Source organism: Rhagoletis zephyria, unplaced genomic scaffold (genome assembly GCF_001687245.7).
Source record: "Rhagoletis zephyria isolate East Lansing unplaced genomic scaffold, Rhagoletis_zephyria_1.1 Rzeph_scaffold_01211, whole genome shotgun sequence".
Classification (NCBI taxonomy): Eukaryota; Metazoa; Arthropoda; class Insecta; order Diptera; family Tephritidae; genus Rhagoletis; species Rhagoletis zephyria.
The window spans coordinates 110,999-127,454 of NW_016158295.1; the positions used below are offsets into that span (position 1 = coordinate 110,999).

A 16,456-nucleotide genomic window follows, 5' to 3' on the forward strand; every position below is an offset into this window, starting at 1 on the left:
AAGAGCAATAATGTCAACGGATTTTATTTCGCCTTTGAGAAGATAATAATGTCAACTGACTTTATTTCGCACCAGTATGAGGAACAGTGTCAATTGACCTTATTTCCGTTGATTTTGTTACCTGTCACCGATTTTTCTTTTCGATAAATTGAAAAAATTATTATTTTTTAAATATCTTGGATTCAGTATTTATTAAAGAATGAAGCTCAAAGTATAAATGCATGATAATATAATTAGAAACAAGATGCGCATAACATCTGCAATGCACGGTTGTATTACATGGTACGAAATGTATGTGAAACTAAGGTATAAAGTAGTAATTCATTTCTCAACACCTTCCCTGGATTAATTATTTAAAAAATTTTAGTTGCACATACAATTTGGTTACATAAATCTTAACATACATATTTAATGCATACAAGATACATACAAAAAAATGTATTTCGATAAATTTTATTTTAGGCCGAATTTATCCGTTAAGTGTTTTAACTTTTGTGCAGTGACGCCTTTTGTTAGAACATCTGCGGTCATTTCATTGGTTGGCAGATATTTTAGTTCTATACGTTTACATTCAATTTGTTGACGGATAAATTTTGCCTTTACATCGACATGTTTAGTACGGGGTGAATAGGAATTATTTTGTGCCACCAAAATTGCACTTTTATTGTCGCAAAACAATTGTAAACAATATTCGTCGCGTGGGACCAGCTCCCCTTCTAAGCGCTTGAGCCAAATAGACTCCTGCATGGCATCTACCATGGACATGAACTCCGCATCTGTAGACGAAAGCGCGACTGTCTTTTGCCTCTTCGTGGCCCAAGATATTGCTGCGGATTGAAACACGAACACGTAACCGGTAGTCGAACGCCTCCCGTCTAAATCTCCAGCCCAGTCTGCGTCGCAATAGCCCACGATATGGCCTTGTTGTTGTTTCGTAAACTCTAAGCCTCTGTCAGCGCTGCCTTTAAGGTACCTCATCACTCGTTTACAGCCTCCCAATGCGCCTTGCCTGGGTTTGTACCATACCTGCTTAAGACGTTCACACTGTAGCATATGTCAGGCCTTGTTACCTGCGCTGCGAACAGCACATCGCTTCTTGAAAGCCCCGAATTCACAAGTTCGCTATTAAGGGTTTCGTTCCAAACGCGACCAGATTGTTTCAGGCCGTAGATAGCCTTTAATAGTTTGCAAACTTTGTTTGAGCCGTCACTGAAACCACGTTTTGTTCAACAGCAGTGACTCCATTTCGCTTTGCATAGCTTTCTTCCATTCCTTCGAATCATCGCTGGCGGTAGCCTCATCAAACGAATTGGGATCATTCGACACTGTTTCCAACGCGCAAAAGTTGTACGATTTTGGAGCCTTACTTAACAGTCTTTCTGACCTTCGAATTTCTAGGGCATCATCATTGTCACATTGTACGCCTGGATCAGCCTGATACGTAAAGTCATCAGTTACGAAATCATCGCCATACTCGTCGTTGTCTGTCTCAGCACCCGCATCAGCATCTGCAGTATCGACTGCAAATTCGTTACCCTTCACTTCGCCCCCTGAATTTGCACATTCTGGTTATATAAGCATTGGATAATATACCTCGCTTTTTTCACTTCGGTATCGGGCTTGTGATCATTTTCAAGGAAGACTACATCTCGACTTATTATTATCTCGCCGGTCTTGGGGTTGTATAAACGGTAAGCTTTACTCTCGGCGTTATATCCTACCATTATACATTCCATCGATTTTGCATCAAGTTTTCGTCTCTTTTCCTTGCTGATATGTACCATGGCTGTGCAGCCGAATACTCGCAAGAATTTTAAATTCGGTTTTTTGTTCGACCAAACTTCTTCAGGACTAAGATTGTTATTTCTGCAGGGTACTCTATTTACAATAAAAGCGGCCGTTACGGCAGCTTCTGCCCAAAAACGCTCACTTAGCTTACTATCGATTAGCATACACCGAATACGCTCAACGAGCGTGCGATTCATGCGTTCAGCTACGCCATTCTGCTCAGGTGCATATGGCATCGTTTTTTGGTGCAAAATACCATTGTTTCGTAAGAAATCTTGAAAACTTTTATTTACGTATTCCCTGCCATTGTCTGTGCGCAAAATTTTTATCTTTTTCGAGCAAAAGATTTCCGCAGCAACTTTGAAGTCAACAAACTTAGAAAGTGCGTCGGATTTCTTTTTTATAGGGTACACGAATACCTTGCGAGAAAAGTCATCCACAAATGTTACCATGAATCATGCGCCCGAAAAAGATTTGAATTTCAGTGGTCCAACCACGTCTGAATGCACTAGTTCGAGTAAATCATTTGCTCGCGTTCCTGGCTCTTTATTTGGCTTGCGTGTTTGCTTGCCTTTCACGCATACTTTACACACTTCGTCATTAAGTTTGCAAAAGCTAACGCCACTGCACGATTCCTTCACTTTGTTCATATTACTGTCGCAAATATGCGCTAATCTTCGGTGCCATAAATAGGAGTTGTTACTGGCAGCAAATGCACTACAGCTTTTTAAGTCGATTTTGCAATCTATACGGTAGAGACCATTGCAGAGGGATGCGGTTGCCAAAATCTTATTATTTTTGCTAAATATTTTGCAGCTACTTCCCTCAAACACAATTTTTTTACCAGCTTCTGCCATTTGACTTACGGACAGCAAATTGGCGCACAAATTAGGCACGTACTCAACATTTTTGACAGTTATTACTTTTTGCTTTTCTTTGCCGGTGAACCGTAGTTTACATCACCTTTCTTTTCTATGGGAAGAACATCGTTGTTGGCAACAACAATAACTTTATTTTCTGTTCTCTTTGAGTTTTGCGAAAAACTGCAATTGTTTGTCATATGATTAGTCGCGCCCGAGTCTATATACCACTGCGCATCAGTGTCTGTCATTTTTTCTTTTGCATTTGCATGCATATTCACGCCTTTTGCACATACCTGCATTTTCTACGCAAAGAGAACTTCTCTTTTTTTCTCGCTCGCGTTTCTCATTTTCTCTGGGCACTTTCGCTCGAAATGCCCGATTTCTTTACACTTATGACATTTCAAATTTTTGGATTTTTTTAGCTTATTTGTGTAAAGCGCATTTTCCTTCGACGACCCGGTGTCGAATTTAGCATCTTGAAGTAAGACATTTTTGACCATATCGACAGTTAACCTTTCCTTAGAGTTCTCCACAGCCATAACCAATGGCCTAAAATCATCAGGGAGACCCGCAAGCATGAGTGATGCTGCTAACTCATCGTCAATTTTCAACCCAGCACTTCGGACCTTTAGAGCAATCATTACAAGTTCATTTACATACTCATGCATTGAACTATGGTTTTCCAGCTTAATGTTAACCAACTGCCGTAGAAGTTCCACCTTCCTTGTCAGTCCATTGTCCTCGTATGTATTCAACAGGGCAGTCCATGCTTCTTTCGCCGTATTTGCGGATGCTATGTGACCGAAGTTGCTCGGATCAACCATCAGGGTTATCTCTGCCAAGGCACGTTCATTTAAATCGTTGTCTTTTTCCGAGACTACACCCGTCTCGACCACCTTCCAGCAACCTTTGATCACTAGACACGATTTTGCTTGCCTTTTCCACGTATCAAAGTTTTCACGACCGCGAAGTCTCTCCCCGGGACACATTGCAGTAAACGAAGGCGTTGCCATATTTTTTTTATTAATTTATTTAAAAACGTATCCTTTAACCGCGTGGCATGTAGCCCATAACCTCTTGGATTCAGTATTTATTAAAGAATGAAGCTCAAAGTATAAATGCATGATAATATAATTAGGAACAAGATGTGCATAACATCTGCAATGCACGGTTGTATTACATGGTACGAAATGTATGTGAAACTAAGCTATAAAGTAGTAATTCATTTCTCAACAAAATATTTATATAAAATCAAGTTTGATCATTCGCTCATTAATTTTTACTTTCATTGCATGTTTTAGCAAAAGAAGAAGGTATAATTTTGTTGTTAATGGTGTAAAAGAGGCAGAACAACCGCAGTCAAACACACACGTAAATTGTGAATTGAAATTGACTTATTATTTGATAATTTATCTAAATCATTTCAATTATAAAATTGTGCTATAGCTTTATTAAAATTGTAATACCCGTTAAAGTTTAACGGTTAAACTTTTGTCTTCCGATTACAATGGATCGGTCTTTGTAAACTTTTCTTTTTAGAATGAGTTAGAGATCATTTGAAATTATTAAAATCACGCCCAATCAACTTCACTTTCACATATTTCGTCTTTTGTTCCTTAATTAAATAAAATACTTCTATCTAGTATTGGTGTTGAGTTCATGTATGCATTTTCTTAAGTTTATTAGTGTATGATCACATAATGGTTAATGTCAGCAATGTAAGCGCATACGGGTTAACGACTTTGACGTTCTTTTTGTTATGCCCTTCTTGTTTTGTACATTTTTGCACATTTATACTCACTCGTTGTTAATACCCGCTCGCTAAGCATCGTTTTTCCGCAATCTCCGCGAAGTTCACCCGCTTAATATTTCGTAGTTTTTATCTAACGCTTTACCCGCAATAATTATTGTACAAATTTAGCGCTATTGTTAGTGAATAAAGACAATTGAATTTAATGTTTATCAAACGCTTTTAATTTGGAACAAAGACGAGTTTCACACGCAATTCGCCGCAACATTGCTGGTCCTTCGGTCCGGATTTGCTAATTCCGCTTGCTAGTTTGTATGAATATTAAATATACGTACATACATACATACGTACGAGAAAAAGTCTAGATTGTATAATCCGCAAATAAAAACTAAAGAAAACAGAGTGCTACCCGCAAGTGAACTAAAACAAAATACTAGAGCTATAATTGCGATCCCTGCTAAACACAAAAGTGCAACCCCAGTTAAGTAATTACGGCAAGTTACTTTAAGGCTAAAAAAAATCCCGTGCGTGGATTTTAAACAAATAGAGCCGATTTCAGCGCATTAAATCGTTTGTTACATTGGTGCGGTCGTCCTTCATTTAACCTTAAGAACCTCTATAAACCTAACGCGTCCTTCAATTGCCCTTTGCAAGTGCCAAATATTAAATTTGTGACCTACGAACGACTCGTCAAAAGCAAAACGAAAAATGTCGAACTTCGTTAAAACGCGCGATTCTGCGCTCAATGCCATCAAGCGATATATGGCTAAGAGCACTGACGAAGCATTTTTAATGGACGCAGAAAGTGTTAAAAGTTATCTGCAACTCCTTAACGAACAGTGGGCTCGTTTCAATACCGCTCATGACGCGGTAGAACTCTCGTGCGGAAGTGATAATACAGAGGTCGAAGAAAATGTGCGAATTCAAGCCGAGACTTGGTATTCTACGGCTTTAGCCAATTTTAATCGCGTACAGAAGTGTCGTACCGAATCACACCCCTCGCCCGCTCAAATGCCAGTGTCTGCATCGATACGTCTGCCCAAAATGGAGCTGCCTACATTCTCGGGTGACTCCACAGAATGGATTGGTTTTTTTGATGCATTTTCTTCGCTGGTGGATAGTAATGCCGCATTGTCGCACGGACAAAAGCTGCACTATCTCCGTAGTTGTTTGAAAGGTGACGCTTTAAAAATTATAAGTGGCTTCAAAATATGTGACGCTAATTACGATGAAGCTTGGGACCTTTTGAAATCGCGCTATAAGGTCATGCGGGTAATAGTGGAAGGGCATCTCAGAGCTATGGCCGATGTTAAAAAGGCTACTAGTGATACTGCTGACACAATAAAAAGTGTAATCGACGCATTTCAACAACACATACGCGAACTTAAGGCTTTAGGTCGACCAGTAGAGTTTTGGGACGATTGGTTGGTACACGAAGTAGTAAACAAATTAGCATTCGAGACGCGTAAACAGTGGGAGCTATCACTCGTCAGTGATGAGCCTCCGTCGTTCGAGCAGCTGTCCACGTTTTTGGAAGTTAGGTGTCGGTCTCTGGCCATGCTTTCGTCGTCAACATCACTACCCACCAAGGGTAAAACCACTTCAGCGAGCAAGTCCACGAATGTGTTTCACGCAGTGCAGGAACAAAACAGCTCAGGTTGTACCTATTGTAAAGGTCCTCACAAAATATATAGTTGTGATAAGTTTCGCAACCTGGACTCAAACGCGAAATCGAAGTTTGTCAGAGAAGCGCGCGTGTGTACGAACTGCTTAAGCTCCGGTCATTACAAGGCAAAATGTAATAGCTCCTCTGCATGCAGGATCTGCCAGCAACGTCATCACACGCTGCTGCATAATGCCTCCTCTACAACTAACGTCACAACCACCGCTCATTTTGTCAACAATGCGTCTCCTGTCACGCCATCCCCTCTCGCACCGAATGCCGCACTACAATCAAACGCAAACACTTCATCCGCTATCGCCTCGTCCACAGGCTCCGCTGCTGCATGGACATCCTCGTATTTGAATGCTAGCTCCAACCCGCCGCGTCCAAAAGACAGAACTGTGCTATTGGCTACCGCCCTAGTCAAAGTCCGCGATTGTTGTGGTCATTGGCAAACCGCGCGCTTGCTGTTTGATTCCGGCTCGCATGCGTCCTTCGTAACTGAGGCATGTGTACAACGTCTAGGTCTACCACGAAAAGCGTCCGCAGTATCCATTACTGGCATCGGTTCGTCGCAAGGAGGCCGCTCTAGAGGTGAGGTATTACTTTCATTGTCGTCTTATTGTTTAGATGAATGCTTCCCTATCAACGCGTTAATCTTACCCAAGATTACAAGCGACTTGCCCACACAGACTTTGTCAGTTTTAGCGTGGCCGCATGTGCAAGGCTTATTCTTAGCCGATCCGCAGTTCATGAAACCCGGGCGTATCGACATTCTGGTTGGTATGGACGTCATGCAACAGCTCCTTTGCTCAGAAGTCCGTAAGGGTCCACCTGGTACGCCGATGACTCAGCGCACTGTCTTTGGTTGGACGCTATTTGGAAGCGTCGACGGAATAGAACCTGCTGCACCTCGCCTACAGTCGCTGCACTGCGATGTCCAGTTGGATAGAGCTCTTACTAGACTGTGGGAGTTAGAAGAAGCTCCGCAAAAGACCCACCTCACATACGAAGAGCGTCACTGCGAAGAACTCTTCGAAACAACGCACCAAAGAGCACCTGACGGTCGCTTTGTAGTTGAACTGCCGCTGAAGACCGACGTACTTCTGGGCGATTCGCGAAGTTATGCTGTCCAAAGCCTACTACGCATCGAGAGGCGCCTTGCTCGGGACGACGACCTGCGGCTACGCTACAATGAGTTCATGCAGGAACTTCTCGACATGAATCATATGGAGCTCGCACCAGAATCAACGAATCAAATGTTTTACATGCCGCATCACCCTGTTGTAAAGGATTCGAGCGTTACCACTAAGCTGAGGGTCGTTTTCAACGCGTCGGCTAAAACGGCCACCGGAAATTCGCTGAACGACGCATTATTTGTCGGTCCTCAACTGCAGCAGGACTTATTTTCAATTTTAACGCGTTTTAGAACGCATCGCTATGCACTGACCGCGGACATTGCGAAAATGTACCGCCAAATATGCGTAGCACCGAAGCACATTGATCTACAGCGAATTGTATGGCGTCGAGATCCGAGTTTACCCATACAAGACTATCGTATGCTGCGCGTAACTTACGGCGTGGCAGCCGCGTCTCATCTAGCTGTGAGATCGCTACAACAAACCGCAAAATATTCGCACATTTGTGAGAAAGCTTCTGCTGTCATCCACAAAGACTTTTACATGGACGATCTCATCACTGGTACATCGTCCAAAGAAGAGCTGCTACTTTTACAGCAAAATGTCTCCGAAATCCTGAAAGAAGGTGGCTTCGAGCTTCGAAAGTGGGCATCGAATTGTGCGGAACTTTGCGAAAAAATATCAAATGCATCGAAAACAATATCTCACTACTTAGTCGACGGTGAGAATGTCCACGCTTTGGGTCTAGTGTGGAATACAGCAGAGGATTACCTAACGTTCGTGGTTAATTTGAAGAAGCCACCCGCTATTTTAACGAAGAGAACCTTTCTATCTGATGCTAGCACGCTTTTCGATCCTCTGGGACTGCTCGCTCCAGCGACGATAAGATCGAAAATGTGGTTCCAGGAGATTTGGCGTAACAATGTTGGTTGGGATGACGTCATTCCTGACTCTACTGCAATGAAGTGGTTGGAACATCGCTCGGAGCTGCAACTTCTTTCGAACTTGAAGGTAACTCGCTGGATTGGCTCAGGTGCAACTGGGTCATTCACTGAGCTGCATATCTTTGCTGACGCGTCCGAACGAGCTTACGCCGCCGTTATGTACGCGCGCACCTTGCAACCCGACGGCCGGGTCACTGTTGCGCTGATCTCGTCGAAGTCCAAAGTAGCGCCGCTTAAAACAACAACGCTGCCCCGTCTAGAACTATGCGCTGCGCATCTCGCTGCTAAGTTGGTGCAAAGCGTGTTACACAGTTGGGACGATCTCCGCTATCCGCTGTATGCCTGGACGGACTCCACAATCACGTTGGCGTGGATACAAGCGCATCCTAGCAAATGGCTGACGTTCATCGCCAATCGGGTCGCTGACATTCAGGAAATTCTTCCTCCTGAGTGTTGGAACCATGTCCGCTCGGAACTGAATCCAGCCGATTGTGCCTCGAGAGGTATAACTCCATCTGAGCTGCAGCATCAACAACTGTGGTGGACGGGCCCCGAATTCTTGAAGAGCACTGACCAGTTCTGGAAACAAACCTCGTCTAAACAGCACACAACCGAGATAGGCGTTCGAAGCAAAGTCGTTGCTCATGTTACGAGCTCAAACGAGCACTGGCCTATAATGCTGAAGTATTCGTCGTTTTCCAAACTGCGCCGTGTCATCGCTTACGTGCTAAGGTTCTTTGTCAACGCTCGAGTGAATACTCGGCTCAATGCTGCTAGGCGATTCGGTCCTCCGAGTTGTCAAGAGTTATCCGAAGCTGAACTGCGCCTGATCAGGTATACCCAATCATTCTATTTTTCTAACGAAATCTCTCTTTGCAGCGCAAAAAGGCCAATCCCGCTTCGCAGCAGTCTTTTGCGCTTGCAGCCATACCTCGATGAGAAAAACGTCTTGCGTGTTGGAGGTCGTTTGAAGCATGCTGCAGTTACTCCTGATGTAAGGCACCCAGTCATCCTACCAAAAAACTCTCCGCTTGCAAAATTAATCGTCCACGATATTCACGAGTTCACGTTACACTCTGGACCCCGCATTATGCAGACCGTCTTGCAACGCCGATACTGGCTTATTGGTGCTCGCAGCCTTATACGTAGCATATATCATAAATGCGTGAAATGCACCCGTTTAAACCGCAATCTCGCCACACAATCTATGGGAGATTTACCTGCAACTCGTACCACCTACGCTCGTTGCTTTACCCGCACCGCTGTCGACTTCGCTGGACCTTACTTATATAAGTTCACCCATGGTAGAGGAGCGAAGGCGACCAAGGGCTACATTTGCTCATTTGTATGCATGTGCACTGGTGCCATGCACTTGGAGTTTGTTGGAGACCTGTCAACACCAGCGTTTCTGAATGCGCTCAAAAGATTCATAAGCCGCCGGGGCTACTGCAGAGTCATGTCGTCTGACAACGGCACGAATTTCGTCGGCGCTGAGAAAGAACTTCGAATTGCATTCCAGCGGTGCATGGCAGATGCTAAACTACGTTCGTTCTTTGCCGACTCAAACATCGAGTGGCGTTTCAACCCTCCGTCTGCACCTCATATGGGTGGATACTGGGAAACAGGCGTCAAGCGCATTAAGTATCACCTGAAACGCGTACTGGGTGCAACTCTACTGTCCTATGAAGAGTTCAACACGCTGTTGACAGAAGTAGAGGCCTGCGTAAACTCCCGCCCGCTCTGTGACAACTCTGCAGATGCTGATGACTTAGAAGTCCTAACTCCTGGTCATTTTATTATTGGCGAACCACTAAAGTCAATCCCAGAACCTGAGGGTCAAGGGTTCTGTGGAAATCTTCGTCAGCGGTGGCAAACTATTTCTGCCATGAGGCGACATTTCTGGCGGCGTTGGAGAGACGAGTATCTCGTCAGTCTACAGCGTCGCACCAAGTGGTTTCGTTCTTCGCGCAACATCGAAGAAGGTGATGTGGTTGCGGTCTGCAACGAGCCTACTCCTCCGACGAAGTGGACGCTGGCAAGAGTTACTAAATGCCATCCTGGTGCTGATGGGCGCGTAAGAGTGGTTACGTTGAAGACACCGCAAGGCGAACTAGTTCGGCCCATAGTTAAGCTCTGCCTCTTACCAACGAAAGGAGATATATTTCATGAAGAAGTCTAGTATATAGCAACTTATCTATAATTTTCATTTGAAATTTTGCCAGTATTAAATTGTTTATGCATTTGTAACTTTTATATTGAACGTATCAAGGTAGTTCAAGCGCGGCGGTATGTTGAGTTCATGTATGCATTTTCTTAAGTTTATTAGTGTATGATCACATAATGGTTAATGTCAGCAATGTAAGCGCATACGGGTTAACGACTTTGACGTTCTTTTTGTTACGCCCTTCTTGTTTTGTACATTTTTGCACATTTATACTCACTCGTTGTTAATACCCGCTCGCTAAGCATCGTTTTTCCGCAATCTCCGCGAAGTTCACCCGCTTAATATTTCGTAGTTTTTATCTAACGCTTTACCCGCAATAATTATTGTACAAATTTAGCGCTATTGTTAGTGAATAAAGACAATTGAATTTAATGTTTATCAAACGCTTTTAATTTGGAACAAAGACGAGTTTCACACGCAATTCGCGGCAACAATTGGCTTACTTGCAGCTGCAGCAAAAACTAATTTTTAAGTTGGTGCTTAGCTTGAAAAGTCGGATCTAAGCCGAATATAAATAACTTTAGTAGCAACTTAAAATATTTTCGACGTATGTAAGTGTGAACCAAATACGATTATGAATACGCGCCTATATGTATATTTTACAAATACATTAACCCTTTCCGGTCAAATCCGTCCCTGATGAATATAAAAATGTGTCCTCTTAATTACAAGGTTCATAGAGCTTCACATGATTTTACTGCAGATATGTTGGAATGAATATTTTATATCTTTTTAAGTATATTTAGTTAAGATTTGCATTAAAAAAATTCAAATTTTCTCCATGAGAAGAGAATTATATAAAGAAATTTTGAAAAATTTCATATACAATTACAATATAAAATAAAAGATACCCGTTTTAATAAACCTTCCCGGTTTTCCTCTCTTCAGTAGATCAAGAAATCAAAAACCTACCCTTTACTGCAAGAAGAGCGCACAAGCTCTTCAAAACCCACGGCAAAACCCACCCTAATTGCCTGTTCAGCTGCAACCTTTGCGGACGTTTGTACAATATATTGTACAAGACACTTACAACTTTTCAGTGTAAATGTACAATATATTGTAAATTTTTTTGACCACTCGGGGAAAATATTTTAAGTCATGATAGCTTAATTTTAGCATTTTTATATGATGAAATGCTTTTTATATTTCCATACTATGTGCTTTTACTAGCTATTTTACTTTATATTCACGTATTTTTTGTACAGTAAATTACCACAACTTGCGTGTCACTGGAATTTCATAAAATAATCTATTTTTAAAATAAGTTCTAAAAATATTTTTGAAACGTTTTCGATTTTGAAATTTACGTAAACTATTCGGGACATTCCAAAACTTCATAAAGTTTAATTTGTTTTCAAAAATGTTAATAAGATTTTTAGTAGCACGCTTCCAATGTTACAAAAAATGAAATGTACAATATATTGTACAAATGCAGGGAAAGGGTTAAATAAATTACACAGGTCTGCGAAATTAAAATTTTGCTACTTCTTCCAATAATTATCTAGGTATGTTAAATTAAAATACATCATTGGTTTTTTACTAGCACGTCAAGATTTTTTTATTCGTGACATGTATATTAGAGTGGCCTTTTTGTTGTATGAAAAATTTGAAATGCATGAATCCAAAGGTTTTCGCACAGAATAATTTGAGGTTGGGTATATAAATAAATACGTAATTAGTTTAAAGGCCTTCAGGTGATTCCTAGAGGTTCCGGGTTGAGCTTTTTCGACCAAAAATGTCGAAATTACACCAATTTCTTTTATTTTGCATTTATTTTTTTTTAAGTATATATTAGAAAAATTCTACATTAAGCTTTATTTAAAATTAACGTAAAATTACCTTTCCAGCAAGCTTTTGAAGTATTAAATCGGTTAAAAAAGCACAACACTATTCAACTATTTCATGAGACGTTATATATGAATATGTATGTACGTCAGGGTGGCCCAAAATAAAGTAAAGTAAGAATTTTAATGCCGCCACACCCTAGGATTGTTAAATACCGAAAAATATACCCCTATTTTTTATTTTGAAATTAAAAAATATTTAGAGAGTGCTCAAGGCGCTAAACTTTTTCCATGTATGTAAAGAGTTCTTGAAAATAAATATTTTTCAATCGATAAAATTGTTTATTTAACCATTCGATCTTCGATCGAAAAATATTGATTTTCAAGAATTCTATACCATTTCTATGAAAAGTTGTTTTTTCCCCATATAAAATACATGGAATACTTTGAGCACTTTGAGCACTCTCTAAATAGTTTTTGATTTCAAAATAAAAAATAGGGGTATAACTTTTTCGGCATAGAACAATCCTAGGAGGTGGCGGCATTAAAATTCCAACCTTACCTTTTTTTGGAAAACCCATTTTTTATTTTAAATATTTTGTGTCATAAGATATGATTTTTTGTGTGATGGATACTTTTGCCTGTAGTTTTCTACAACTTGGAGTAAATATTGATTGTCCTCCTCGTTGTACGTCAAAGCACGGTTAAGATCTGTGATTAATTTCACCGCTCTTTCCGCAGGATCATTTACAACGGTCAAATTTTGGCAAACGCTTTTTCCTGCGCAATAACCTTTTCTATCTGGCCAAGTTTACCGATCCAATTGTAATAAATCAGTATCGATTTGCAAGCGAGAAAAAAATAGTTTTGTGCGCGGTGTGACAAAATCACTTATACCCCTATTCGCGAATGACTTCATCTGTTCGACTGTTACAGTTAAACGTTTTGGAACTACAATTTCTTCATGCTCTTCATCTAAACTACCAAGAGCTTGAACCATTTTTCGTTTCAATGCAAAGGAAATTTTTTCATCGAAAAATCCAAGTGCAATCGCCTCTTCTGACAAATACCATAAGTGGTTTCTAATTTTACATAATAAAGCGTTCGAAACTTCTTCGTCGAAATATACGACCGCGTCTTGAATTAATTGTAAATCTAGTCGCAGTGCATTCACAGCATTCACACATCCGAACCAATTAAATAAAGGTGGGCATCAAATAAATGGAAATGTTTCGAAAGCTTTTCATTTCCAAAGCAGTCATTTCAAATTGCTCGCGAAACAAAAAAATGTTATAACAATAAATATCTTTAGACATGAATCTTGCGTGCGTCATTGCTCCAGGTAAACGTATCTGTGCGAAATTTGGAACGTCTTCACCAATAAAAAGCAGCGATAGCTTTAACAACTCCTTATAATCCCCTCGCGCGTACTCCAATTTTAATGCATCCAGGCAAAAATTTGTATGTATCTCTATTTCGGCTGCTGACAATGTTGTTCTTACTTCTCCGTCCACTATTCCACTTTTAAAATTGTTGATGTTCATAGTTTTCCAGTTTTTTGAGAAGTGGTTAAAAATAGGAACTTCTGATGCAGATGTTTTCCCGAAGTTCAAATCAAATACAGCTTTAACCAGCAGTTCTCTGGTGCATGGTAGAAAAAGTAAATCACGACCCAATTTTACTTCAAGTAAATGTGCAGCACCTTTTTCAACGTCAGTATTTGTCGACGTCGTGTCAAAAGCAACGATTTCAACCAAACTATCCATTTTCCACTTGCATAAGAAGCTTTCAGTAGCATCAGCAATATTCTCACCGCGAGATTCTTCAAGTTTTGCAATGCCGAGCAGTTTCTCCACGTTTTCTGCAGTTATAACAATAGCTAGTCGATCTGCCTTATCTTTGCACTTCATTTCAGGGAGCATCTTACCGTCCTAATGCAAGACGAATATATCAAGAATCTATGTGGATATTAAATTAAGATTACTAAACACTAGCAGACCGGCGAACTTCGTCCCGCCCAAAATTTTTATATATTTTATTGAAACTTTTTGGTCCAACAATTTCACCAACAATTGACGTTTACGATTTTCATTGGCACATTCGTCTGCTAAGATTAAGGTTTGGAGGTCATTTGCCGCTTTAAATAACCTAACAAATATCCGCGAAGAAGTTCTTGAAATTCTCCAGTTGTGCGTCATTTCATAGCACGGTTATTCGCAAAGCGAAATAAATTATTTTCTCTTCACTCCCTGGTGGCAACAATGACCCGGTTCTATAGTAAATGTCCTAGAAGCTTTACAGTATAGTTGGTGGCACTTTCAAACTGGGTGCGAATCATTGTTCTACAGAAATGCAATATACATATACTTATTTGAGACGAAATACCTTAAAAGTTTGAACGCATAATAATATTGGAAAATCACATCCATTGAAATATGTTTATGTTTGTTTGTATTAAAAAAACGCTATCACATATGTGCTAAATTAACTTATGTGACTATCATTATTGATTTTAGATTAATCTTTTAGATTTTTTTAAGAAAAACTTCAAAGTTTTAAAACAAGTTTTACTAGGATGGACCCTCAAAAAATAAGAAAAAGTATAAAGTCCAATAAATTGTTTTTAAAAAGGATACAGAATTTGCTTCTTTTTATGTTCGTATTTTATTTGGTTGTATTTATTTCATACAAATTAATTAATTAATAAAAAATATCTGTATTATAACACTGTTCAACAGCTTTTTGCAGAGTAACAGTGCTATATTTCTGGAAGAAGTTATCATGTTTATCCATTTTTAATGAGAAGATAATAGGTCTTTCATTGTCCAAAGCAACGTTTTCTTCTACATCAAAGCTCTATGTGGCTGTTCTAGAATTTGTACTTTTGGCATTTTGTCTGATGGCCTTGAAATACAAAAAGAAAGAAATTTAGACGCAAATCAACTTCTTTCGGAAATATACCATGGTCATTAGAGTGGTCCAAAATAATAAAGTCGGAATTTTAATGCCGCCACGCCCTAGGATTGTTCTGAATCGAAAATAAATATACCCCTATTTTTTTATTTTGAAATCAAAAAATATTTAGGGAGTGCTCACAGCGCTCAAAGTTTTCCATGTACTTTATATGGGGAAAAAACAAATTTTCGTAAAAATGGTATAAACCTCTTGAGAATCAATATTTTTTAATCGTAAAACTGTGGTTCTCTTCAGGAGACTTCAAATATTAATATCCAATTGTTTATTCAACCATTTTTATGATTAAAGATTTTTTATTGGTCCTCCCATTGCATTTTCTAGGACCTATAAAATATAGTTACCATGAAAAAATTGTTAAAGGAACAAATGGGTATTATTACTGGGAATATCCTGAAGATAAGCAAAGTTTTCCGATCGAAAAATATTGATTTTCAAGAATTCTACACTATTTCTACGAAAAGTTATTTTTTCCCCATATAAAATTCATTGAAAACTTTGAGCGCGTTGAGCACACCCTAATTTTTTTTTTCAAAATAAAAAATAGGGGTATATTTTTTTTGGTATAGAACGATCCTAGAGGCTGGCGGCATTAAAAATGCGACCTTATTTTTTTACATACATTTTTGGACCACTTTAATGGTTATTCTGATAAAAATTAAGAGTATATACTAATTTGTAAAATTGTTTAAATAATACGTTAGGTACTATAAGCCGTTAATTGAAAAACTCGGATTTTGTCGCGCTGCCCAAAAACAATAATTTTTCCAGATGCTTTCCAGTAAGTCGATTTCTTGATGATTGTGGCCCCAGCTTTTGAAAATAATCTCTCGCATGGTACGGAAGTCGCAACTATGTGTAGATACATGCGCGCCTATTTGTATAACATTGAATAGGTTGATTTTAAATCCTCCCATTCCTCTAACGGATTGGATTTTAAAGAGCAGACGGGGTTTAATAAATAAAGCTACAACTCATCACCTTTTGTAGAGTGTTTTCGTTTTTGTCCAATCGCAAGCTTTTTATGTTGGTACCAAAAGTCAAAATCTTCTTTAACAACGTCTTCTTCGGAGCTGGTATTAGCGTCTACTTGAATAAGACTACATCCCATATAACGGTAATTTCGAGAAATACAATATCTTCGATAAATCAGTAAATATTGAAGCTAATTTATTCAAAATTGATGATTGCAACAATTCTTTACCAAGAAATACGTTTATGACAAAATTTTGGAAAATGGGAGTAGCACCGCCCACTTGTGATCACATATATGTATCTCGCTAACCGTTCTAGCAATTTGTACCAAGCTCGGTAAGGTAAGCAAAACG

General features: G+C 39.7%; 1 protein-coding gene across 1 annotated transcript; it reads left to right on the forward strand.

Annotated features, from left to right (window-relative positions):
* The first annotated feature begins 5,109 nt into the window (after positions 1-5,109).
* Positions 5,110-10,326, forward strand: LOC108363186 (uncharacterized). Its single transcript, XM_017616468.1, has 3 exons — positions 5,110-8,981; positions 9,027-9,141; positions 9,244-10,326. The coding sequence occupies exons 1-3, from the start codon at positions 5,110-5,112 to the stop codon at positions 10,324-10,326; spliced, it is 5,070 nt and encodes a 1,689-aa protein (XP_017471957.1).
* The last annotated feature ends 6,130 nt before the right edge of the window (positions 10,327-16,456 follow it).